Raw genomic sequence first — 25,030 nt, 5'->3', positions numbered from 1 at the left:
CATGGGCAAAATAGACTCAACTTGGGGAAAGTAATGTAATTTATTACCAATCAAATCAGAGCAGAATAACGAGAACTAAAGCCAAATTATAAAACTCTTCCTCCCCCCACCTCTCGCTTCTTCACGGACTCAACTTCACTCCTAATTTCTCTGCCTCCTTCCCCCAGCTGGCACAGGGGGATGAGGAATGGGGCTTGCAGTCAGTTCATCACATGTACTTTTTGGTGCTGCTTCCTCCTCACACTCTGCCCCTGCTCCAATGTGGGGTCGCTCCCACGGGAGAGTGTCCTCCATGAATTTCTCCAACATGAGTCCTTTCTATGGCCTGCAGTTCTTCACAAACTGCTCCAGCATGGGTCCCTTCCATGGGGTGCAGTCCTGCAGGAGCAGCCTGCTCCAGCGTGTGTCCCCTGTGGGGTCAACAAGTCCTGCCAGCAAACCTGCTCCAGCCTGGGTTCCCCTCTCTGTGGGCCCACCGGTCCTGGCAGGAGCCTGCTCCGCTGTGGGCTTCCCATGGGGTCACGGCCTCCTGTGGGTATCTACCTGCTCTGATGTGGGGTCCTTCACAGGTGGCAGGTGGATCTCTGCTCAACTGTGGATGTCCATGGACTTCAGAGGCACAGCCTTGCCTCACTGTGGGCTTCACCATGCTCTGCGCTAGCATATGGAGCTCCTACTTCACTGACCTTGGTGTCTGCAGAGTTGTTTCTCTTGCACATTCTCACTCCTCTCTTCCGTCTGCTGTTACGCAGCAGTTTTTTTTCCACTTCTTAAATTTGTTATCCCAGAGAGGCTGCCTCCATCACTGGCTGGCTCGGCCTTGACCAGTGTTGGGTCCATCTTGGAGCTGTCTGGCATTGGCCCTATGTTATGTGGGGGAAGCTTCTGGCATCTTCTCACAGAAGCCACCCTTGTAGCCCTCCTGCTACCAAAATCTTGCCATGCAAACCCAGTACAGACTTACTTCTAGGAAGTGGCCATGCTTACACTGTTTCATAGAATCATAGAATCATAGAATGGTTAGGGTTGGAAGGGACCTTAAAGATCATCTAGTTCCAACCCCCCTGCCATGGGCAGGGACACCTTGCACTAGACCAGGTTGCTCAAAGCCACATCCAGTCTGGCCTTGAAGACATCCAGGGATGGGGCATCCACAACACCTCTGGGCAACCTGTTCCAGTGCCTCACTACCCTCTCTGTGAAGAATTTCTTCCTGACATCTAATCTAAACCTCCCTGATTTCAATTTATACCCATTACCCCTTGTCCTATCACTACAGGCTCTTGTAAAAAGTCCTCTCCCAGTACCCTTGTAGGCCCCCTTCAGATACTGGAAAGCTGCAATGAGGTCTCCTCGGAGCCTCCTCTTCTCTTCTCCTCTCTCTTCTCCTCTTCTGTTTGTTAGTTCTTTTAATGATCAAATGATTTGAATAACATATATTACTTATAAGAATTCTCTGAGAAAACTTGTTTCCTAGACATGTATGGCTTGAACAAGACTGAAAGAGTATTAACTTTCATAGAATCATAGGATGTCTATTTGACACTGAAAAGTCTTTTTGTAATTTTTCAGGTGATGGGTTTATTTTTAAGTTCTGTGGTATTCACTTGAAAAAGAATTTGAAACTAAATAGGTAGCTGCATAGTGCTGTGTAGAATGTTCTGTAGGAATTTAAGTATGTCAACACTTTTGCTACTAAAATTGTAGGATGAAATAGTATGTTAAAAATTTCATGCTTAATTCAGAACAAGATTTGAATAAGATTTATCAGATGACTCCTGTTTTCTTCACATAAACCCATTACCTTTCTCCTTCAGGGGGTTGAGATTAGATTTCATGAACTTGATGACATAATGAATTTTTTTTTTAAATGAAAACTTGAGACTGAAAAATGCAGAGTATTAGAAAAATGTTCCTGCAGATGTATTTATCACATGCAACAGAACTTGGCAGTAGACAGACCTATTTTTGTACTTTTTGGCTTCTCATGTACTGTTTTTGTATTTAATTTCTAATAATTGTGTTGAATGCTTGAACTGTAGGTGATAATGGAGTGCCTCAGTAACCTTCACGTGAATATTCTCATGTATTTTTAAATTAAGATGTCTTAGAAATTAAGTATTTAATATAATTACTCCAAGATCCATCCTGAGTTAAACCAAATGATAGTCCTACCAGTTCCCAAAAGTTGGGCTCAGACATGCAGACTGATTAGTTAGCTGGTATGGGGAAGGATTTATAGCATTTTGTTTGGATGACGATAGCTGAATGGAGCATGGGAGCATAATAAGGAAGGCGTCTGGCGACACTCAAGTTCTTTGATGTTTTTTTGCTCATTGGTATTGATCATCTGGACAGCATCTTTGATCAGAGGATATGGCAGTCTTAGGTAAAGTGTGTATTGCAAATCTGTGCAGCAAAACAGTGGCAACTTAATAGTAATGGTAAAAAAAAACCGCAAATAAACAGAAAAACCCCACATGATAAAACTGAACCAGTTGAAACAGAAGGTCCTGCCAACACAGTTCATATATAAGAGCTTTTGAGCTAACATAAACACAGTGTTTGATGGGAAGATTTTGGCTGGTGGGGATTGTATTACCTTTCTTTTAAGGAAGTTTGTAAGTCTCTTGTATTCTAACTGGAGGGCTGCATAGACATGAATTTCAAGAGAGAAAACAATCTGTGAAATATATATGATTTTCTTTTTGTGGCCAGCTTCTTTTCATAATCAATTATTTTCCTGAACACCAACACTATGTGAAAATAAGTTTATAAGTCTGACTATTCTCTCAGGCTGCCACAAAACTAAACCAACTTGAATTTGCATTTTGAGGAGTTTTTATGCTGTAAGACTTCCACTGAAGCATTTAATTTTTGAAGTGTAGGTTACTATTAATAATCTTCTTTGAGATATAAGGACCAGTTTTTAAATGTTTAGATTAATTAATTTAACAATGGACTACAAAAGGCACAGAAGTTAGGCCAGACTTTTTTTAGTACAGAGAAATGGTACACATTCGTAGTGTACGCACATGTGGTGTGTATCTGTCAATCAGTATACATTTATAGTGTATACCTTAAGCTGTTTACTTTTCCTGTTGTGATGTTGATCTTTCTACATGAGTAACTTTTTGTTCTCTGTAGGCTATTGCCTTACCTCCTATAGCCAAGTGGCCGTACCAGAATGGGTTTACTTTCCACACTTGGCTAAGAATGGATCCTGTAAATAATATCAATGTGGACAAGGATAAGCCTTACTTATATTGGTGAGTATTATGTAGATAAAATTGTATGATCTTCAATTTCTATTAATTGTTCAATGATTTCTGCTTCCATTTGTGTATGTGCTGATTTTGTTCTAATTTGATAGTTTTCGAACAAACAAAGGACTTGGTTATTCTGCTCACTTTGTTGGAGGCTGCTTGATTGTAACGTCTATAAAATCAAAGGGAAAAGGTTTCCAGCATTGTGTAAAATTTGATTTCAAGCCACAGAAGGTGAGTAAAAATAATAAAATATTTCAAACAGGTTTCATGGATTTAAAAATGTAGCCTGGGGGGAGTGGTGTCGCTATGGGTTGGGCTCGTCTTTCTGAATTAGAACAGTTACACCGGAATAAGCCAAAAACCTTTGTGTTCTGAATTCTTAAAGGTTTTATTTTTACTTGTATAAGAAAGAGCTAGAAAATGCAATTTACCAGAAATTGTGTAAATTTGTGAGACACGTGTGAGTTGTCTGAGAACTCTTTGTACACATACACAGCTTGAAAGTTACCAGGCTTGTGGTTTTTTCCTTCTGTTTATACTGGGTTTTCTCCTACCTCCAGACGTTCTCTTCTCCTTTTCCTGAAGTGTTTTGCTAAGGCTCCCCTTTATGTCACTACTTACTCAACATGGACAAATACAGTGTTGTTATTTTAAGAAAGCATGGTTACTAACCCACATCTCGTTGTTCTAATCAAGCTAGGACCATTAATAGGAGTTTGGTCTTCTTACATGTGGGAGTAGAGCAGATTGATTCTTGGAAGAGTGTTACGCTTTATGTCCATTCAGACTGTCCAGAAAATAGTCTCCTTGCATATGGTGCTTTATTCTATGTATCTTTTAAAATGTGAGTTGATATTTATTTTTGATGCCCAAGGCTTGCTTGCCTCAGAGGTTGTATTGCGCTATGTTGAAGATGTTTCCTTTTTCAATTAGACTTCTGCTGATGTTTCTGGAACAACTGGTGTAAACATTCTGTGAGAGAACAGGCCTCCTCAGGAATTTCTTATCAGCAATCCCTTGCTGTAAATATGGATTCTGTTTGTGATAATTTGACATGCACAGCCTTTGAAAGTCTTTAGTTTGGAGCCATCCTTCCTCTTTGGAATGACATTTGCAGTAGTCTGTCATGCTAAGAGTAACCCAACTTAAAACTTATTTACACAGTGATTTCAGTGTAGATTTGGTTCAACACTGCCACGAAGGTTTTTTGAGTTCTACACCATAAATATCTTTTAAGCTTCTGTGTCTACTTTTCTTTGTGGAAAAAATGACATGCTATCCTTTGACATAGCTATGCAAGAAAACTCACCAATGACTTTATCTTTTTGACTTAAAATAAAACTTTTAATCTTTATTATATTCAAATACATAGTTTAATTTGTTCTACTAAGCCCCACTTTAATGCTTAAGCTACTTTAAGTGTTTATAGAACGGTATCAATTGTTGTCTTATCATTTAGTGGTACATGGTTACTATAGTCCACATCTATAACCGCTGGAAGAATAGTGAACTTCGATGTTACGTGAATGGGGAACTGGCATCTTACGGAGAAATAACATGGCTCGTCAACACCAGTGATGTAAGTAATCCCTGTATACTAATATCTGTAGTTGATAATCTTGGTGGATTAAATAGATATCCTTTGCAGTTTTGTTAATAAACCTCCCCCATTTTATGCATTTAAAAATATTGAAATAAAATTTAATAACGTTTTGGTAGAGGAGTAGGTGTTGCTTTTATATATATCTCAACTGTAAATTTGTTTCTGCGGAGACCCTCAAATATTTGTTAGTGTAAAAATAATATTCCCTGATAATATGTATGTTCTTTGCACAATTTCCTTATATAGTGTAGGTTAAACTCTGTTACTGGGTTCTGTTTCTTTTTCAGACATTTGACAAGTGTTTCCTGGGTTCTTCAGAAACAGCAGATGCCAATCGAGTGTTCTGTGGGCAAATGACGTCCGTTTACCTGTTTAGTGAGGCTCTCAATGCTGCTCAGATCTTTGCCATTTATCAGCTTGGTCTGGGATATAAGGTATCTTGGAACTGACTGAGAAGGTTCCAAAGCTTAATTCTGATAAGGCCCTTTGTGGTGGGTTTTAAGAATGTTGTGACACCTCTGTGTCATTCTAAAAATGTTCTTATTGGGCAGTGTTTTTACTTAACTCTTCCATGTTTTTTCTATAAGCCTAGGTGCCATCTCAAGAACTACCAGTGTGCATTAATTCAGTTATTTCCTTTCTTACAAAAAACAAATTATGTTCCTACTTACTTTTTAAAATTTCCATGGTGGTGGTTGGGGGAGGGATAGGATGACTCTTATTGCTGGCTAGGCTCACTTTTTCACTGAGGCTGAAAACTTCAGATCAAGCGCGATGCATTTGTTGTAGGAATGTAGCGTTATAGTTGATTGTACTAGTCAGGTTTTTTAATGTGTGAAGTTAGTGCTGAAGATTAGTTTTGTTGCAGTGATTTATTATTTGTTTTGTCATAGCCTGAGGGGCACTAATTGAAGACTGTTATTCCCTAGCAGCTGTACAAACATACGCTAAAAAAGATGGTTCCTGTTCTATCTGCCTCTCAATTATTAGTTCCTTCTGAGTGAACATTGCTGACTGTCATTCTGCTTCCTAGCTAATGTGTTTCTTTTGCATTACCCACCATTTTGGCAATGTCACTCTTTGGGGGACAAAAAAGAAATTCTGCAGTTCTCACTCTGTAAAATTGACTTTGTCAATTTTATCAAAATGTTCTTATGGGCTTCCTTTATGAAATACTGCTAGATTGCAGAAGCAGTGTTTTAGTCATTTGTTGGCGATAGCTGTGTTCTGAACTGTATTGTCAGTGTGTGTAATGTAATTTTTTTCTTTTTTTTCCTTCCTCAACCCTGCTCCCTAATCCAGGGAACATTCAAATTCAAGGCAGAAAGTGATCTCTTCCTTGCTGAACATCACAAATTGTTGTTATATGATGGCAAACTCTCCAGTGCTATTGCATTTATGTACAATCCAAGGGCTACTGATGCACAGCTGTGTCTAGAGTCATCCCCTAAGGATAACCCTTCTATTTTTGTTCATTCACCACATGCCCTCATGCTGCAGGTATTTCAACATTTTCATAGACTTGGAGGATACAAACGATTTCTGTTTGAAAACCTAAAAATCAAGTTATATAGGGATTTGGACAAGATAGGGAACTGCTGATAGGTTGGGCTTTTTGGGTTGTCACTACTGCTACCTCCCCTGTTTCTTGAACTAATGTGGATGCGCAAGAACCCTGAGGAAAAAAGCTAATTTTATCTAAGTTACAACCTAAAAAAAGTCACTATTACAAAGACTGTGTTAGTTTTCCAAAGAAATCCTTCCTAATTTCTGCCATAGGTTCACTCTCCTACAGATATTACCTATCTCCCATCCTTTGCCTTGTTGATACGATACCCTTCCCTATCTTTTGAAAGCCTTAATCTTTTAATTTGTCAGAAGCTTTTCATGTGCTCTGTTCTAGAGTTTCTCTATTACTAAAGACTTTGCAAGCCCCCTGCTGTGTACTCAGCTGAGATCTACACTGTAGACTGTATCTGAAGCAGTAGGTCAGCCAGGCTGGGCATTTTAGCGGGGCTGGGGCAGCCAGTTTGTACTTTTTGCTGTTTTTTTTATTTACGATAGTAAGAGTTCTGTATTGAAGAAATGTCAAACTATTTGTAACAAACTTTTTAACAGTTTCTAAAGGAGGTTTCAGTATTTCTTAATTCTTTTTTGTCAGGATGTGAAAGCCGTCTTGACGCATTCTATCCAAAGTGCCCTGCACTCCATCGGAGGGGTGCAGGTACTTTTCCCTCTCTTTGCACAGTTAGATTACAGGCAATATTCATCAGACCATGTCGACACAACTGTTTGGTGAGTGCACGTTCTTACTGTGTTCTGTTCTTTGTTTCTTTTTAAGTAAAGGAAATTACCTCTTGCTTTATTAAGTGGCATAGAGGTTTAAATTGTTGTGTGTAACAGTGAATTATGTCTAACAACAAAAAGATGGCCTTGTTACAGGCAGGAGCTCAAAGTGAAGTGTTTATCTGCGCCAGATTTTCTGTGAAAGTTCACACAGAACCAAAATGTACGTGTTCCTACTTCTCAGATTTTTGTGTAACCGAATCACAGACCGAATTCTCTTGAGCTTATTCCTGTCATGGAGAAAATCCACTGGGGAAGGCTTGAAGAGAAACTCCAGGAAGGATGAATTTTTCACCTGCATGGAATTATTGCTTTTTTTCTTTCTTCGTTTGTTTTGGAACATACTCTTACTCAGTGTTGCTGCCAGGCTTTTCCTCTGGTTTCAGTTCTGTTTTAACTCAGTCCAACTTCTGAAATTCCAGGCACAGAAACTGGTGGACTACCTAAGTTACAGTAGTATTAATAGCAAAGGAATTGCATTTTAGAATCCTGGTGCAGTTTGCTCTGTTTGATTGCAATTGTGGTTTCGTGACTGTTTAAAGATGATCTACATCCATATTGTTGCTAAGAAGTGGTGGTCGCAGTGTTCCTTCAGCCCATTTGTACGTTTCTGAGCCCCTCTTGAGCTGGCTCAGATGTGGGCATCTATGTAAAGAGTCAGGGATTTGATGGATCCAGCTGCAAACTGGCCCAGCAACAGAGGGGTTTTCAGCTGGCTAAGGTCTCAATCCATAGGCATTAGTGCTGTCACACAAGGGGAGGGGCTTGAACCAGGAGTAAAGCTGTGTCTACAAAAATATTTCTAATAGCTGCTCATCTGAAAGCAGTAGGAAGTGGAGTGGCATTTGTTACTTGTCTTGCCGAAGCTTGTAAGTGAAATGCAAAGCAGAGAGAAATAAACACTTAGCTGTTGCCTTCCTGCAAGAATGTGTTTTCAGAAGAATTTTGCTATTGCACGGTTATCTTAGAATCCAGAATTTAAAGTTAGAAATGCATTAATTAAAAACAAGAAGATAGAGCCTTTAAAATTGAATCATGCTTTTTTCTTTTAAAAAATCTGATCTCTGCATTTATGTAGCACATTAAATGTATCCCTGGGCCATGTGATGGAAATGTTAATTTGGAAATGCTTTCTGTCTCACTGTTACCCTTTAAACCATTTTTCTTTACTAAACCATTATATTTTTCAGTTCTACTTTATTGGCTTTCATCATGGAGTTGTTGAAGAACTCCATTGCTATGCAAGAACAGATGCTTTCTTGTAAGGGCTTCCTTGTGATAGGATATAGCCTAGAAAAGGTAAAGCAAATCTCTCTTGATGTCTAACATTAATTTGAATTTTTTTGAGATAAATACTTTTGCTACACTGTTGCAGAGCTCTTGCTTAAGCAGATCGTCTTTTACAGTCTTCCAAAGCCCATGTTACCCGAGCTGTACTAGAACTTTGCCTTGCCTTTTCGAAATACCTGAGCAACTTACACAATGGGGTGCCCTTGCTGAAGCAGCTGTGTGATCATGTTCTCCTTAATCCGGCAATATGGATTCATATCCCAGCACAGGTAAAATTTGCTTCTTATTATCGTAGAATCACAGTATGTTTTGAGTCAGAAGGGGCCTTAATGATCATCTAGTTCCAACCCCCCTGCCACAAGCAGTGACAAAAGTAAGGTATACTTATATACCTTATATTATAAGGTGTATATATTATATTATATTATAAGGCGTTATTATAAGGTATGATGTACTGATTTGGGAATGTTGAGACTAAGCCTAGACTCCAGGAATTGTAGGTCCTGGCTCCCCAGCAGAAATCATACACTAACTGTTTTCAGACTCTGCCTTTGTATATGTAGCTGTCAGGTTGTGCAGACTCCCACAGTTTTTAAGGAGGTTGGAAACCTGCAGCATTCTGCAGAGCAGAGTTGGGAGTGACTTCTGGAGTCCCTGACCCAGTGAGTGTTGTAGGTAGAGAAGGAATTTGGATGGGTTAATTGGCAAAACCCCAGCAATTTTGAAGAGAAATTTATCCTGGGTGTCAAATTTCAAGTGTTCATATAAATTGGCATATTCCCTGCAGAGTGTTGGGGTTTTTTTGGGGGTTTTTGGGTTTTTTTTTTTTTTTTGGTAAGTCTGTGTTCTCTGAGAGCATACAGTTTGGATGGAAATTTTCCAGTTGCTTTTGCTTGAAACCTTCTTACCAAATGTTTTGATCCCTTCCATAAATGTTTGTTTTGCATTTCAAAACCAGAAACAGCACTAACAGTGCTGCTGTTGAAGTCATAAAACTTTTATGTTTGCTACAGCTAAATGAAATTATTAAATATTAAGTCATTATTTCTTAGAAGAAAAAGGGAAAGAAGATATGTAAATAATTAAGCCTATAAAGATTGCTTAAGCCTATAATAAATATGCACCTTTCTATAATACTTAATGCATGACCCTGTCCTGAACAGAGAAATTAGACAAGGTGATCTAGAGAGGTGCCTTCCAATCTCAGCTGTCTGCGATTGTGTGAATGCCATGCTTTCATGCTCCTATGGGTGTGGACCAGCTTAAAAAACCCACCACACTATAGTTTTGGAAATAAAATGAAAGTTTTCATCAGTTTGCAGGGATTTTAAGAGCTTTGTGACTGAGCCAAACAGAGAAAATCTATTCCTTTCAAGTATTTTAATAGATGAAATTTAAGAATGTATGATGTGCTGCAATTTTGCTGTAATGATTTTTGATCGCCTCTTTGGGTGTTGTAGGTTCAGCTGATCCTGTACACTTACCTATCTACTGAGTTCATTGGCACTGTTAACATATATGGTGCAATCCGGCGGGTTGGAACGGTTCTTTTGGTCATGCATACCCTAAAGTACTATTACTGGGTAGTGAATCCTCAGGATCGCAGTGGTATAACTCCCAAGGGCATAGGTATGTATTCACCTCTACTCTGACAAGCTGATGTTTGTTTTAAAAAAATGTTGTGTGCAGTGTGTAGAATAGAACTGTAAATGTTCCAGAAAGTAGTTTATTTTAATGTGATGGGTTCATTGTAACAGTTTGAGCAGTGTGCTTTTGACCATAGGATATTCTTGAAAGCTTGTTTTCAAAACCTAATGGAAACTTTCTTCAGAAGTCATATCCTCTGTCACCAAAGACCTACGTGAATTAATACGAGATAGAACTGGTCAGAGAAGTAGTAGGGTTTTGAAAGTATGGAGCTGTGCCTAGGAATATGGTCTTGTGGAGCTTGTTCAAGTACTGGATTGGCTTTAAGTGCTTGTAAGATCTATTGATAATTGCAGTATAGCTGAAAACAGGCATACTGAGAGTGGCAGGCGTAGGGGTCTGAACTTCTTGGAAAACCGCTTCATAAGCCTGCTTAATCCAGATAGCGAACTCATGGTGAAAGAAGTAATACAAGATTTAGAACAGGTGTTTAGTTCTTGTCATTGACGTGGAGCACAGCACAAGAATACTGATCCTAAGAAAAAAGCAACAGGAACAGCCGCTTGACTCAGAAATCCAGTGCTGTAAAAGGAACGTGGAGAAGTGAAATGTGCACCAGCACAATTAATAGGTGTGGATAGAACTGGCATAGATATGGGAATTTTAATGCTTTTTGGAAGTATAGCTTTACAACTCTTCTGATAGTTGTTCTGTGTTTTATGGGGTTGGGCACACTGCTGCGGAAAATGGAGAATAACTTTTCTCCTCTCCTGTAACGAAGAAAGGCTCTGGAATTTCAGAGGGACAAACAGGTGGTGAAAGGGAGCTAGATGTACTGGGAGTGAGTGCTCCGTACATGTGTCCAACTTCCTGCCACCAACTTCTTGGTAGGACCAACCCTTCCTGTTAGAGGGTTGCAAAGATTGTTTTGTAGTATTCTGCATCCTGTAAGGAGCAAAGGATGTGTGCTTTCTCCTCTCTTTTTAGTGAAGTTTAATGACTCTCTTTAATTTGTTTCTGAACCGATTTATTGAATCTGAGGCAAGTGTATGTGTAGGGTAGTCCTACTAATACAGTTTGATGGCTTATTCTGACTAGACGGGTCTATATTAAAAAGAAGTATTCTTAAGCCAAATATGCCCGTGGGCCTGTACTGTATAAAACCAGACTCGTACGATCACTTGCATTCGCTAGTTGAGATGCTGTTCCCTGATGATTAAGATCATAAGGACTATGAACCTGTGAGCAAATGTAAAAACTATCCCTAGAAATGTATTTGCAACAGTTCATTTTCTTTGAGTATGAAAGCTTTTACTTGGCATTGACAGTTGGTTGCACCTGTTTGTGGTTTTTTTTTTTTTTTAAAACCTTGCCTCTCCTGGGAACTACTCAGTGTTTGAGTATTTAAAATGTTGCAGTGAAATTCTGATTTACACAGGAATGGCAAAAGCAAGTACTTTTGACTTTGAGTTAACAAGCTGTCTTTGGCTTTCAAGGTAATCTTCATATATAGCATTGTAAGATTGATTTTTGTTGCGTATATAGCCAGGCATGTAGTTCTTCCTTTGAGATTTAGCTGAAGAACTTTAAAAACCGAAGTAAACTGCAAAAATTTGAAATACGTAAACTTCATGTCAGAATTTCCAGATCAGTCTTACCCCTTGCCTGAGGTTGGTTCATAGACACTGCAAAGAAGTGGTAAAATCATGAAAAGAATCTAGAGGAGTTTAGAAAAAATGTATTTAATGAAAGCCTTAATAGAACTCACTGGTTGAGCATTTTGCTAATAAACAGTGAGAAAACGCATTACTATTTTGTAGTGTGAAGTGGAGGAAAGATAACTTTACTTAGAAATTGGTCCTCTTCACCCAAAAAATGCCTTTTATTTTTCTCTATTTGAAAATGCATACTATGCTAATAACTCTTAATTTGCGTTTCATGTATCTATTTTTCTTGTTTTGTAGACGGGCCACGACCTACTCAGAAAGAGATTTTATCTCTACGAGCATTCTTGTTGATGTTCATTAAACAGCTAGTGATGAAGGTAGGATAACTTTAAATCATGATAGGATATCTGAGTTTTGTAAAGAAACACACTATAATGTAGCATTTTTTTCTAAGCAGGTTGAATTTTGTAAACAAATAAGTAGATAGAAATAGCATGTAAGGTGCATCTTTTTCTTGTGGCTCTTGCCACAGGCAGCAGTGCTAAAGGTGCATTTTTCTCCCTTTTAAGCTATTTTATCGAAAATGGAGCTGTAAAATCACTAACCTAGAAATGTTTGCTACTAGGGAAATTAGTATTTGATTCCATATTTTGTTTCTGAGAAGAACAATATCACTTGCTTGAAGTGATAAATTATCACAAGTGTTTAAAGATCAAAGAGGAACATTTTGACATTATATGCTGTGGGACAGAGAAGGATAAGAAAGAATATCAGTAAGTTTCACAACTTTTTTAGACAGAGCAATATCGAAATGCAGTAGCTCTGCTGCTTGTAGACTCTTCTCAACCCTTTCCTATTGTAAGCTCTGATCTCTCTCTTCTCTCGCTTCTGTAGGCTGTCTTTTCTGTGCTTGAATCTAGCTTTCTTTTCCCCTCTTCCTCTGTGTTGCTAAGGGACCAGTATGTACTCTGTGATGCTACCCTTAGCTCCAGCAATATGGAGGAGTAGCTACCAGAAAAATTCTGTTCTTCACTCGTGTACTTTTTAAATTGGATGTTCTGCAGTTGAAACATCAGGGAGAATTTAGCTATCAAACTTGAAAAGACTCATTAAGTGTTGGCTTAATTTAAAGCGGGTTTTTTTTTTTTTTTTTTAATTATTTTCTGTCAGAGATTTTACTTGGACAGTTTTGGATAGAGTTTCACCAGGACAGTAAAAAGCATGTCCATCATAAAAGATTGATTTTTCTGCAAATTTTCTATTTGTATACAATGGTGCAAACCAATTTTGGGAAACCAGAGACTTTATTTAAAAAATAAAAGCCCTAGAAATGAAGCAGCCTGTTTTTTCCCTTCACTCATCCTGTTCTTAGAAACGGTTGTGTTATATTTTATTTTCACCAAAAAGACTTTAAGGCACATTCCTGACATAGATGAAATAAATGATTTAAATTCCTGCAAAGTTGATACCTATTGAAGATAGGGTTCTGTAGTGGAAAATAAGAAGCAAGCTGAGCTAGAGGCATAGCTAACAGGCTTATAATTAAACATCCAGGTCTGCTTTTGAATCATCTTTGCCACCTTAATCTAATTCTTCTATTAATAGAAAGCTCTCATTTGCTGTATCAATTAACATGTGTTACTCTAACAATTTAACGTACTATATTACTATCTAGCTTAATTTATGCCTGTGCTGGAGTTGTCTTAATGCACTTTTATAGCCTGCAGTGGGTATTTTTTGGGCAGGGAAAAAGCTACTTTCCATCTATGAAGCTATCATAATACCAGGTGAAAACAGATTTGTCTTGTGGGACTTGCTCTGTATATATAACCATGGCTTTTGTAATAGTGCTCTTTTGAGAACAGTAGTTTTGTGCTTGAAAGATGATAGCTAAAATCTGGTTGTTTTTAAAGGACTATGGAATAAAAGAAGACGAATTGCAGGCTATCCTCAATTATCTGCTCACTATACATGAGGTAATTTTTGATTTGGGGATGTGTGTGACGTTTTGTTTTGTCTGCTGTTTGTGACCAAGTATGTGAATATTTTCAAATATTACCACCTTTGTGCCACAAGATGGCTCTGGAGAGGAAGCAGAAAATACTGTCCAACTCTCTAGCGTAGTGCGCTGAATTGCCAATATTCTTGCAGTGATTTAAGCACTATGTTCAATGTCAGATTGAAGTTCATTAAGCCAGCAAGTCAAAATGGTTTCTTATGTTGTTCTGCAAACCGATTTACCAAGGCAAAAACAGATGGTGAGGCTGACTTTAAAAAAAAAAAAAGACAAAATCTTGTTTTATGCTGCCTAAGTAATATTTTTGTTATGTTTTTTTTCCCCTCTCCTTTTTATTTTGGTTCTTAAATAAAGCAATAAAATAGAAAACATGCATTAAAAATAAAGATCTATGTTAATGGCATCTAAGAGAAGCATATAAACTTAATTGGGAGAAAATGTTGGTTACCACTGATACATCTGCATCTTCATATTTTAGCACCAGGAAAAGGCACTTTATGCCAGATGCAACATCAAAGACAAGGGAAATGGGGACATAAATCTAACTGATCTCATCTCTGTAAGGGTGCTTGAAATGGGTAAAATAAGGAATTAATTGAACTTCACTTCAAGCAGTATGGATTTTTTTTCCTTTTTTGTTTACACCTATATTTTCCTTTTTTTCTCTGTGCTGGTTACTACTACTTGGTAGTATCATGGTCAAGAAATTTAAGTCATTCTACTTTATATGGACATATAAAAAAAATTAGAAGATTCTTGGTAACATGTCAGAGTAAACCAAAATAGCAGAAGCTTTATACAGCCTTCAGATAAGGATATTTTAATATCTTAGCAATTTGCATGGTCCAGTCTAAAAGATCCATGAATGCTGAGTCACAGAAAATTAGGCATCTGGTTGTAAATTCAGAAAAACTCCAACAAAAAAAAGGTAAAATTCAGCCTTCTCATAGGGCTCATTCATCAGTGGTAGCGTCTGCAATGTAATCTAATAATATCATCAAGTGAACGCAGTTGTTCCAGGCGTGCAAAACTGGTTTTCTAATAATCAAGATATTCGTTCAAAAGCGTTGGAAAGTGTTGTGGGCTTTTTTGCATAAGATTTCATTTTAAACCCACAAAGAATGGGAAAAGACAGTTGCATTTTTGCTAGTTTGTAGATTACTTTTAGTTATAATTAACTTGGAACAAATTAATAAACTGTAGTTTAGAGTGCTTTAGACTAAGAGTATGGAAAACATCACTGAGCGGCTTGAATTACCCATTTTAAATGTTGTCTGTGGCACGTGGTGGTATTTTTTTTTTTTCTGGGGTGGACATTTATTAGTAGAGATTTTGCATTAAACACCACCCTGTGCCCCCGAAAATGTGCAGCAGTTTATTTCTAGCTCCTGTGCAGTAAAGGGGGGTGCAGATGTACATACAAACAGATGAGCATGTGTGTGAAAGGAAATAACATAGTCCAATAGTCCATTCCCTGTCAAACGTTTAAATCCCAGACACAGATGTATCACTTTTCACTCTAAAAAAGTGATGGTTTTGGTAATATTTTCTCCTGCACTTGCCTTTCAGATCTGTAGCTCTTTTGATCCTGGCCTAATTGTTTTGGTCCTTGGTCTACTGTTACTCTCCAGATAATTTTGAGATGTTTTGTAGTGGTTCTTTTAACCAAAACAGTGTTCAAGCATACATGCATTTTTAATTCAGATTTGTAACGTTTATTCAACAGGATGACAATCTAATGGATGTCTTGCAGTTGCTTGTTGCTCTGATGTCAGAGCATCCTGGTTCTATGATCCCTGCTTTTGATCAGAGGAATGGATTACAGTAAGTTGGAATTTTGTTAAGTGGGCAAAAGGAGATAGTATTTTGACCATACTGTTGCTTGCTAGAATTCCCCCAAAATCTGAAAGGGTCCTCGCCAATGTATGTGTTGTGATCTTAAACTCCTTTTCTTGGGAGATTTTTCTGTCCAGGTGTTCCTTTGACAAAAGGTGATGTTAGATTTATTATTAATGAGGCCTTTTTTTTTTTTATGATTCCAAGCTGTCAGTCATACTTAAAACAGGTAGTGATCAACTTGAGTTAGTCTACGTCGATGTTAAGTCTTCATCTATGAGTGCTTAGTCTTCAGCCCCCCCTTCTAACGTATGATTTAGAACTGAATGTGGGCTGACAAAAATTGGTTCAGATTTCTTCTGATCTTTGTTAGCTTTCTTTCCTTCTTTTTTAACATGTAAGGCATTATGGGACTTCTGCAGAAGAAACCTTTTATTTGTTTAAATTTACACTTTGTCATATGGATTGTTCACAGTGTCTTTTCCAACAGAAAAATATTGTTTAACGGTGTTGTGACAGAAAAGTGGGGAAAGTAGCAAATTTTACTAACAGTAAAAGCACAAGAGAAGTTCTGCTAGAAAGAGACTAAGTTATGACTTTGATTTTGTGTTGTGGCTCTCAGAGTGTGGTCACATTATTGAACTTTTCTAATTTAAAATGAACCTGCCTGGACACAGTGGGGGAAAAATTGGAACAGGCAAACAAATTTAAAACTATTCCTAGAAGGGTATGTGGGGTAGTAATTCTCTCGCTGTGTAAAGGCAGAGTCTCATTTCATACATTTTGTTGCACCTTTTGGTTAACCCCTATTTCTGCATATGTTTTTTTCAGTTGCCCTTTCTCAAGAGACAACATTCAGGCATGTTCATAATTGTTTTCTACCCTTTAAGTTGCAGGCTGATTTTTTTTTTTTTTAAGCCCATTTTCTTCAGCTTTGACTTCATTTGTATGGTAATGCATTATGCTATGGGAAACTAATAAAACCTCTAAATAATAAAGTATTTGAATGTCATGTTGGGTCTCCAATGCAATATGCTTGTTTTTATTTAACTACTGGCAGTAGATACTTTCTTTTTTATAAACTAGTATATAGGCAAGTCAGTATGAATAGTGAGTCTACAGTGAGAAATCACTTTGTTTTCCTGTCCCATTTGTTACATTCCCTGCTCCTGTATTGTCTCCAGTCACTTAACGGGTTGTTGGCATGGTTATTGGTACATTGACTGTAATTAAAACACCGTATTCCTGAAATGAAAAATAATTTTACAAAGCTTTATAAGTATTTGGAATTTCTAATAATTCAAGATTTAGAAGTAACCAGTGTACTAAAGAAACACGAAGTGTAAGGAAATATGTTTTTTTCCTGTGCAGTTAGGTAACGCTCATACTGTTCTGTAAGACAAGCAGGGGAATGGATTATATTGCTTGAATGAGCATTGTATCATGGGCTCACTTGTTTCTTTGAGTCTGGAGTTGCTGTGACTGCAGCTTTCTCCAGGATAAGTTATTTGTTACAGATAAGTGTTTTTAATCACTCCTGATGTTCACTTAGATTTTAGTATAGAACTAGATTTGTTGGGTCTTCGTTTAGGTGTCCCGGGTAATATTTTTAGGTACGTAAAAATGAATGAATATCTAACTAGTGATGAGTGCTCAGTACTGCATAAATGAGGCCTAACAACTTAAGTCCTTTGTCTTCTTTACAACTGACTGATCTAAAATGCAGTATTGTAACATGGAATGTTTTTGGAAAGACTTGAGAATCATTTAAATTAGATTCCTTCCCTTTCCCCCTCCTCCCCCCCCCCCCCCCCCCCCCATCATTCTAGTAAACTGATACAAATTTCCTCAAAAATTTCTCAGAAAATATTCACAATAAAGGCTGAGCATTGTGCCTTCTGTTCCAATATAATTTCATGGAGCATTAGGAAATTATTTTTTTCTTTTTTTCAGAGAGAGCTTAGTAGTTTGTGTAGGTATAAACTAAATATTTCACAAATTCAAAGATCTGTCCAATACCATGATCCATAGACCAACTAAAGTCAGATAGTGACATGGTCATAAGGACTTTACTGTCTAAAAAGTAAGCAATGAATAAAATTAGGTGTAACTGATAAATGTATCTACATGTCTTATGTTTTCTGGGAGATTGACAAGGATCAAAAATTTGCAATTGTCTTTCACACTGACAGAAAGTCAATTTTTGAATTTTTCACTGTGTAAATAAACTTCATTTAATAAAAGCTTAAGGCTTAATATCCTGCAGATAAAGGTTTGAGAAGTTAAGATTAAATACTAGTCTGATTTCTTTTTATTCAGGGAATGGAAGGCATAGATACATGTGATGAGATCTGTGCAATATTACAGATTGAATTGGTGATGTCAAATATATTTAAAGTTACTGGGTACTTCCCACTGTAAGACTGTACTATTGATTGTTTATTAATTTACTAGGCCTTCATCAGTTACATTGACACTTTCCTTGCTGTGTTTGTTACACTCATTTTCTTTCTCAGGAAAACTTCAGCTAGAACTGTTCAGCTGTTTAAGTCTAGCACTTTGCTACAGACATGACCATCACTCCCTTTGGATTTGTTCTTTAACATTCTTAGTGGAGAATCCTAGGCAGGGGTCGAGCAGAATCATAAGGAGGTGAAGAGCAGAACCAATGTAGGTGAAATGAGAAGAATGCCTCCTGACTTGGTGTCTTCCTCTATCCCTCCTGAGGGAGCAACAGCCTGCACAGATGTCAAATATTAGCGCACTAATAAATCCCCCTCCATACATGGCTATTCCTGTCGAGCCACATTTTTACTAAAACAATTGCTTGCTTAGTTTTCTGGATAAAATATCAGAATAAGACAGTTCTCAGTGTAGGAAATGCAGCAGCCTTTCACAGCATGTTTTATGGATTGATATTTGGGAGATATTTAAAATCTCTAAATGTAAATGTGAAATCACAAACTACTGTGTAGTTAACAGAAATGTTAAAACAGAAATGCTGATTTTGGTAGTCTTACTAATAGTCATTCTTTTAAATTAAGCTTGGATATAAATTTCTTTGCAGTCTATTGCAGTTAGCAGGTCATTCAAAAAATCGACGTGTATTTCAACTATTTAGGAAGCCTTGTGTTTTCTCCACCTAGGGTTGTCTACAAGCTGTTAGCATCACAAAGCGAAGGCATCAGAGTGCAAGCTCTGAAAGTTATGGGATATTTCTTAAAGCATCTTGCTCCAAAGTAAGTACTGGTTTAGGTCTTAAAACAAACCCCCACAAAAAAGAAGGAAAAGTAGTAGGTTGTGACACATACATGCCATATATTAATTTGTGCATGCATTATTTGCTTTGTGTATGTACACACATTCGTATGTAAAGTAGAACAAAAAAGCTATGTTGGAAGTTAATCACTAAATAGGCTTTAACGAATAGGAGCTAGTATTCTTCAAGTACCCTTCGATTTGTCAGTAATACACTTCTGATGTGCTGGAATTGGTTGTTATTGGCAACTAGTGTCCAGGCATTATCCCACCCTTGCCAACTTCATTAAATACTTACTTGCAGTATGGCTGCCTGCTTTTTAAAGTGGTCTTTTCCCATAATACCACTGAAATCGGTAGCAAGACTGGTGAGATTGAACCCTCTGTTGCTGATGGATTTAATTTTTCACTAGATTTAATGCATCTCAAGTTGGCTGCAGTAGGAGATAGCTGTTGTGATCGCTGTCCATGGTTGTATTTTTGAGTGAAATGAGGACAAAGGTGCCTTTTCCTCAGTGTTTATCAAAAAATCCCTAAGGGTGTGTTTCAGCTTTTTGGGCACATGGGTGAGTGGACCGTGTTTGTGGAAGAAAGTTAGCTGTCTTCTGTCTGTCTTCAGGGAATGACTTGTCCTTTCAGAAGTTGAACCTTGCCCTTTTCCTTAACCAAAAATGAAAGACTTAAGGAACAAAAAAAGAAAAATATGTTTCCAGTGATTTCATATTTCTTGAGGCACGCTTTTGAAACATTTTTTCCCCCCTAAAGCAAGTCGAATACTTAAGTTTATTTTATCTTTCTGTACTGTTTTAGGAGAAAAGCTGAAGTCATGCTTGGACATGGATTGTTCTCTTTGTTGGCTGAGAGGCTGATGCTTCAGACAAGCTTAATCACCATGACCACATACAATGTCCTATTTGAGGTAGTAATATACTGTAGTTACGATCCAATCTTCCTAATTACTTGTAAGACATTGTTAGAAAATTGCTTACATATTTGCACTGATATGTTCCAGATGACATTAAACCTTAGCGTGATGCAGCTAAGCGCTGCCTTGTTTTTTCTTTTTTTCAAAGTCACTATTGAGGAGGAGTTTTTCCCCCCCTTAACTTGGTTATGCTCATTACGAATAATTCTAGATAATGAGTAACCTGAATGTTTCAAGCAGACACTCATATATATGTGGAATTTTATAGCAATGATCTTATGATGGTTGTTTAGGTTAGTTTCAGGTTTCTCTTCCAGTGTATTTGAAATAACAGTGTTGGCCTAAGAGAAAGGAAAAAAATAGTTTAGAATGAAATTTTAGGAAATGAATGAAATACATTATCAAGAAAGAGAACAAGTGGGTTTCTGGGACAATTTTTTAGAAGCATGGTGAAATAATGATGGTGCTGTATGAAGGATGTATCCAACTATTTTTCTGCAAGCTGTCTTTACAAACATTGATATGGCATCTTTTTCTTTCTTGCTAGATTCTGACTGAACAGATTTGCACTCAAGTGATACATAAACAACATCCTGACCCAGATTCGACAGTGAAGATACAAAATCCTCGTAAGAATGATACACGTTTCTAAGTGCTACCATGAAAAAGTCCGATTTAAAACAAAACAAAAAACAAAAAGAAAACATGAAGAAGCTTATTAATTACATCCACCGGTCTTAATTCTGAGCTCAGTTTTACAATGTCTTTCATACAACAGGGCAGATAATGTGCATTTAGTTGGAGTTATTTAGGAAGTATGTCTGCCTCTGTAGCTTTTTGAAAGATGTTTTATGTGTCTAAATGTGTATTTAGTTTATAACTCACCTTTTTTGGCTCTGCAGTCATGTTAAGAAATGGTTTTTCAAGACTTGCATGCGCAGAATACTTTGATTTAATACATGTTAAGGTTCCAGCAAAATTCTGATTGCATTATTTAGTGATGTCAGACTAAATTACCTGAAATATGGAAACAGCCTTCATCTTAAATTACATTTGGTACAACAGCACTAGATGGAAAGTAGGAGAAACATATCTGCTCACTGTTTTGGTTAGCTTACTTTATGGGAAATATCTTGAAATGAAACTTTAGATGTCTTTTGAACTAAAAGAAAATACTGATCTCCTTTCCTGAATTATATGTGTTATTAATGTGCTCTGTCTATAATACAATAGACTTATAATAGCTTTGGGTGTTCATTTTTTTCTGGAGAAATAATAGATTTTTCATTTCATAGCTGCTTTGTCATTAAATGTAGGTCATAGTTGTGGGTTTGCTTCATGTAGAAAGTGGGGGAAGAGAAAAGAAAGCAAAGCAGATGCAGAGGAAAGAAATGGCATACTGCAACCAGATTTGCCTTCTGGTAAATCTGTATGAAGCAAGAGATATGTGTGGAGATTCCTGTTATTTTCTCTTATTGTTTTTGAAGTTGACAGTCACTGCTGTGGCTAATACAGATTATTTGTAGTGTGAGGTGTGAGTCTGGAATTATCTAGGTCTAGTAGGAGGAGTGACTTCTAGATCACCTTTTTAAGATCTGTGCTAATATTATCAAATAAGGAATTTCTCTTCGTAAAAGAACTTGTACAGGGTGCATTGAAATTTATTACTGTGACCGTGTTCAAATTGCACCCTAATTTATTTACAAAGTCAACATTTTTTAGAAAGTAACAAGAACAGTGACTGCCCCACTGCTTCAAAAAGTGGAATGTGCGCACAGTTCTGCCTGTCTCCTAAAAAGATAGCAAACATTCTGCTCATAAGAGATAAAACTTTATATTGTGAAGGTTTTGTCTCCTTTCTCAAACTTCTTTTATAACGGAAATTCTTATGTATAATTGGAAGTTGTTCACATTCTTTGAAAATTTTAATTTAGAGTAAAATCTATGCATTTTTCTCATATATTGATTCTATAAAGGATGCATTCTATTATATGAACTTCCTTTGAAAAGGTTCTGACAGATTCTGATAGTTTGTCTTTTGTCAAGTACTAACATTTGTCATTTAAACCTGATAATTCAAAAAGATTTCAGAATAATTTCACTTGGATTCTGTTTTCTTCAGTTGTATAGGCCTGGAAATCCTTGTGATGGTGACCAGGTTTGAGAAGTCTTGGAAGAAGGGTTTTGTATTAGTTAAACCCATTAGTGATGTCATTTTTTTCAATGCGAAACTTTGTTATGTATCATCAATTTTCTTTTACAACAGTATTGGAAGATGCCCTGTATTTTATGCTGTGCTTAGTACAAATATTTTGTTGCTTGTGAACTCTTCTACAGAGATTTTGAAGGTTATTGCAATCCTGCTACGTAATTCTCCACAATGTCCAGAAACACTGGAGGTTCGGCGAGCCTTTCTCTCAGATATGATTAAACTTTTTAATAACAGCAGAGAAAATAGGAGGTAAGATAGCTTGCCATATGCACACATATACCAAGTAGCAAAATCTCCTAGTAAATCAGCTTCAATAAGCAGATAGAGCTTCATTGCTGTTCAGCAAATTCTGTACTCTAGTATAGTCTTTGATATGTAAAATCGGAGAAGCCTGCACATAGCAATTGTTTGAAACATGTTGAATTCCTGACTTAGCTGATATATATTTCTAAGTTATATTTAGGAATTGGAATAAGTAGCATGTATGTATTTTGCAGGAGTTTGTTGCAGTGCTCTGTCTGGCAGGAGTGGATGCTTTCCCTTTGCTGTTTTAATCCAAAGACATCTGAGGAACAGAAGATAACGGAGATGGTGTATACCATATTTCGAATATTGCTCTACCATGCAATCAAATATGAGTGGGGTGGCTGGCGTGTTTGGGTGGATACGCTGTCGATCACACATTCAAAGGTGAGTGTTTGAAACAGTTGGGAAATTTTGTTACACTGTGTAAGTTTAGTGCTGCATCATGCAATGAGATAGTCTTTAACTGAAGGTCAGCAGTTAAATAAAAGCCCAGTGTTTATATCTGTTACTGGGCATAACTTTTGTATGTTTCACAATTAAATGTTAATTTTGTGGTTTGAACACAATTTTTTGTTGTTGTTGTTCAAATTGTCATAATTTATACTGAAAATGGCACATACTTTTAATGACATAATCAAATTTCAGGAGCCTTTCTGAAAAATTTTAGTGCTGGGTTTAGTTTTTAATAATGGCACAAACACAAGGTGGCGCACTGCATCTATTCATAAACAAAAATACCTTTTAGTAACATCAAAAGGCTGTAAAACAAACCAGTAAAAAGCAAAGAAATCAAAGTTAAGACAGATGCTTCAGCTGTTAAGCTGTCATGGAATACAGGGTGAGAACGCAAATCCTTTCAGTATGAATGAGGCTATTACCCTTCATTATTCCTCTGTCTGATTTTTTGTTGTTGTTACAACCAGAATTATATCGTGAAAGTTATTAGTGGATCTTTGAACAAGGCGCAGTAGTATGAAAGATAACTGCCTTGCCCTCTTCTGAACAAAAGAATGAGGCCAGTGTGGGCCTCATACTTATTCTGGTTTATCAAAAATATTTACCTAAGATGAATTAAATGATGAATTATAAATTTCAATTATGTGCAACTTAACGGTGCAAAAAGGACATCTGTGAATCCTAAAGATCACTTTATGATTCTGTGGAATTGTTAGCATTTCTGAGGTCCTTGATTTTGTACAATTTTTTTTTTCCTCAAAAAAAGTCAGTCTCTGCAGACAGACAGCAAGAATACTGTTATTGTGCAGCTGGTTTTTTTATCACATTCATAGCTCAATGATGGATTATTGGGCTATGGGGAGACAAATGTAGAAATCTATATAATAAGTGTGTGAAATAACATAATTAAATAGTCACTTAGCTAAATGGAATCCAGGTGCAAGGAAACCAGGGCCAAATTTTAACCCTTGCAGAGATCCCATTTATTGTTGAAATATCCTTAATCTTCTTTTGTGTCGGCTCTGTGGTCTTCAAGAAACCTGTTTTCTCTCTTTCCCCCCCAAGATGCAGAGGGAGTGGGTGGAGTAGGTTGTACAGGGACAAGCTGTAGCCAGTGCAAAGATCCCCAGTGTACTTTTCTAGAAACTAGCATAAATGAAACTGGGGAACTGTCCTTGAGGAAAGATGGAGAGGTGAGTGAAGGAGGACCACCTTTCTACCTCTGATATACAGAGCTTTGGTGTATTGAATTTCAAAAATTATCTAGCACGTTATCTTACAAGCTGTAGTTCTATTCTTAGACTCTTTTGTAAGATAATGTAATGTCGGAAATCTCATTCAAACAGCTCCTACGTCAAAATGATTATATGGATTTCTGGTCATTATCTGCAGTGACTTAATGTGGCTAATCAATGGTCTGGAGTTCATAGATGAAAACCCAAGATTTTATTGTGATACCATAGCCAAATGTTAAGAATCCACCCACCTTCCAACCCCACCTTGGTTTTAGAAACTACCAAAAAAATTGAGGTACAGCTGATGTTGCTTTTGGGTTGGTTGGTTTTTTTTCTTTTTTCTGAAAGGCTGTATGTTTTTGTGTAATACCTTAGTGAATGAGACAAGGATGTGCTTCCTTCTTTGTGGTTTTCTGTTTTGGTTCATGTCATGCTGGCATAGGGAGGTATCCTTGGATGGAGAAGTAACTTGCTTTATCAGATTTCCCAGGTCTAACTTTGTTGGCTTTCCAGTCAATATGTATGGACTGTTGTTCCAACGGATGTCAGAGGAAGTTGAACAATGGCAAGGTTAGCCATGTGTGAGTCTGGGCAGAGCCACCAGCAGAGTGATGTTGTCCTTTCGGAGGAATCGTAAAGGAGTTCAGTTTGATTGGACATCGGTGCTAATATTCAGTTCCAGGAGCCTAAACGGAAATGATTAAACAACAAAACCACCCACAAACTAACTTAACAATAGTGATATGAATGGTGAAGCCATAATCAAGGATTTTAAACTTGGGTTTTTTTCACCATTATTATGCATTTGCCATTTGAACTTTCTTACAAATAATCCATGCAATTTATGCAACTAACAGTATAAAGCTAGATGATGTTTCATAACTATCTTTTAATTCCGTAAGCATAAATTAGGATAAATCACAAAAAAAACCTGTGGTAAAACCTTACTAATCACTTGAAAAT

General features: G+C 37.1%; 1 protein-coding gene across 1 annotated transcript in view; it reads left to right on the top strand.

Annotated features, from left to right (window-relative positions):
- Positions 1–25,030, top strand: part of LRBA (LPS-responsive vesicle trafficking, beach and anchor containing) — a 144,480-nt gene that overhangs the window by 46,589 nt on the left and 72,861 nt on the right. Inside the window, exons 5-21 of the mRNA XM_010159865.1 lie at positions 3,148–3,269; positions 3,374–3,500; positions 4,729–4,848; positions 5,160–5,306; positions 6,175–6,372; positions 7,034–7,167; positions 8,409–8,517; positions 8,625–8,777; positions 9,969–10,137; positions 12,120–12,199; positions 13,736–13,798; positions 15,566–15,663; positions 18,822–18,914; positions 19,744–19,852; positions 20,406–20,487; positions 22,196–22,319; positions 22,568–22,760. Of these exons, the coding sequence (XP_010158167.1) occupies positions 3,148–3,269; positions 3,374–3,500; positions 4,729–4,848; positions 5,160–5,306; positions 6,175–6,372; positions 7,034–7,167; positions 8,409–8,517; positions 8,625–8,777; positions 9,969–10,137; positions 12,120–12,199; positions 13,736–13,798; positions 15,566–15,663; positions 18,822–18,914; positions 19,744–19,852; positions 20,406–20,487; positions 22,196–22,319; positions 22,568–22,760 (2,121 nt within the window). The remainder of the gene's footprint in view (positions 1–3,147; positions 3,270–3,373; positions 3,501–4,728; positions 4,849–5,159; positions 5,307–6,174; positions 6,373–7,033; positions 7,168–8,408; positions 8,518–8,624; positions 8,778–9,968; positions 10,138–12,119; positions 12,200–13,735; positions 13,799–15,565; positions 15,664–18,821; positions 18,915–19,743; positions 19,853–20,405; positions 20,488–22,195; positions 22,320–22,567; positions 22,761–25,030) is intronic.

The sequence above is a fragment of the Eurypyga helias genome, unplaced genomic scaffold, assembly GCF_000690775.1.
Source record: "Eurypyga helias isolate BGI_N326 unplaced genomic scaffold, ASM69077v1 scaffold371, whole genome shotgun sequence".
NCBI classification, from domain to species: domain Eukaryota; kingdom Metazoa; phylum Chordata; class Aves; order Eurypygiformes; family Eurypygidae; genus Eurypyga; species Eurypyga helias.
This window is presented reverse-complemented; position numbering and strand designations above follow the sequence as displayed.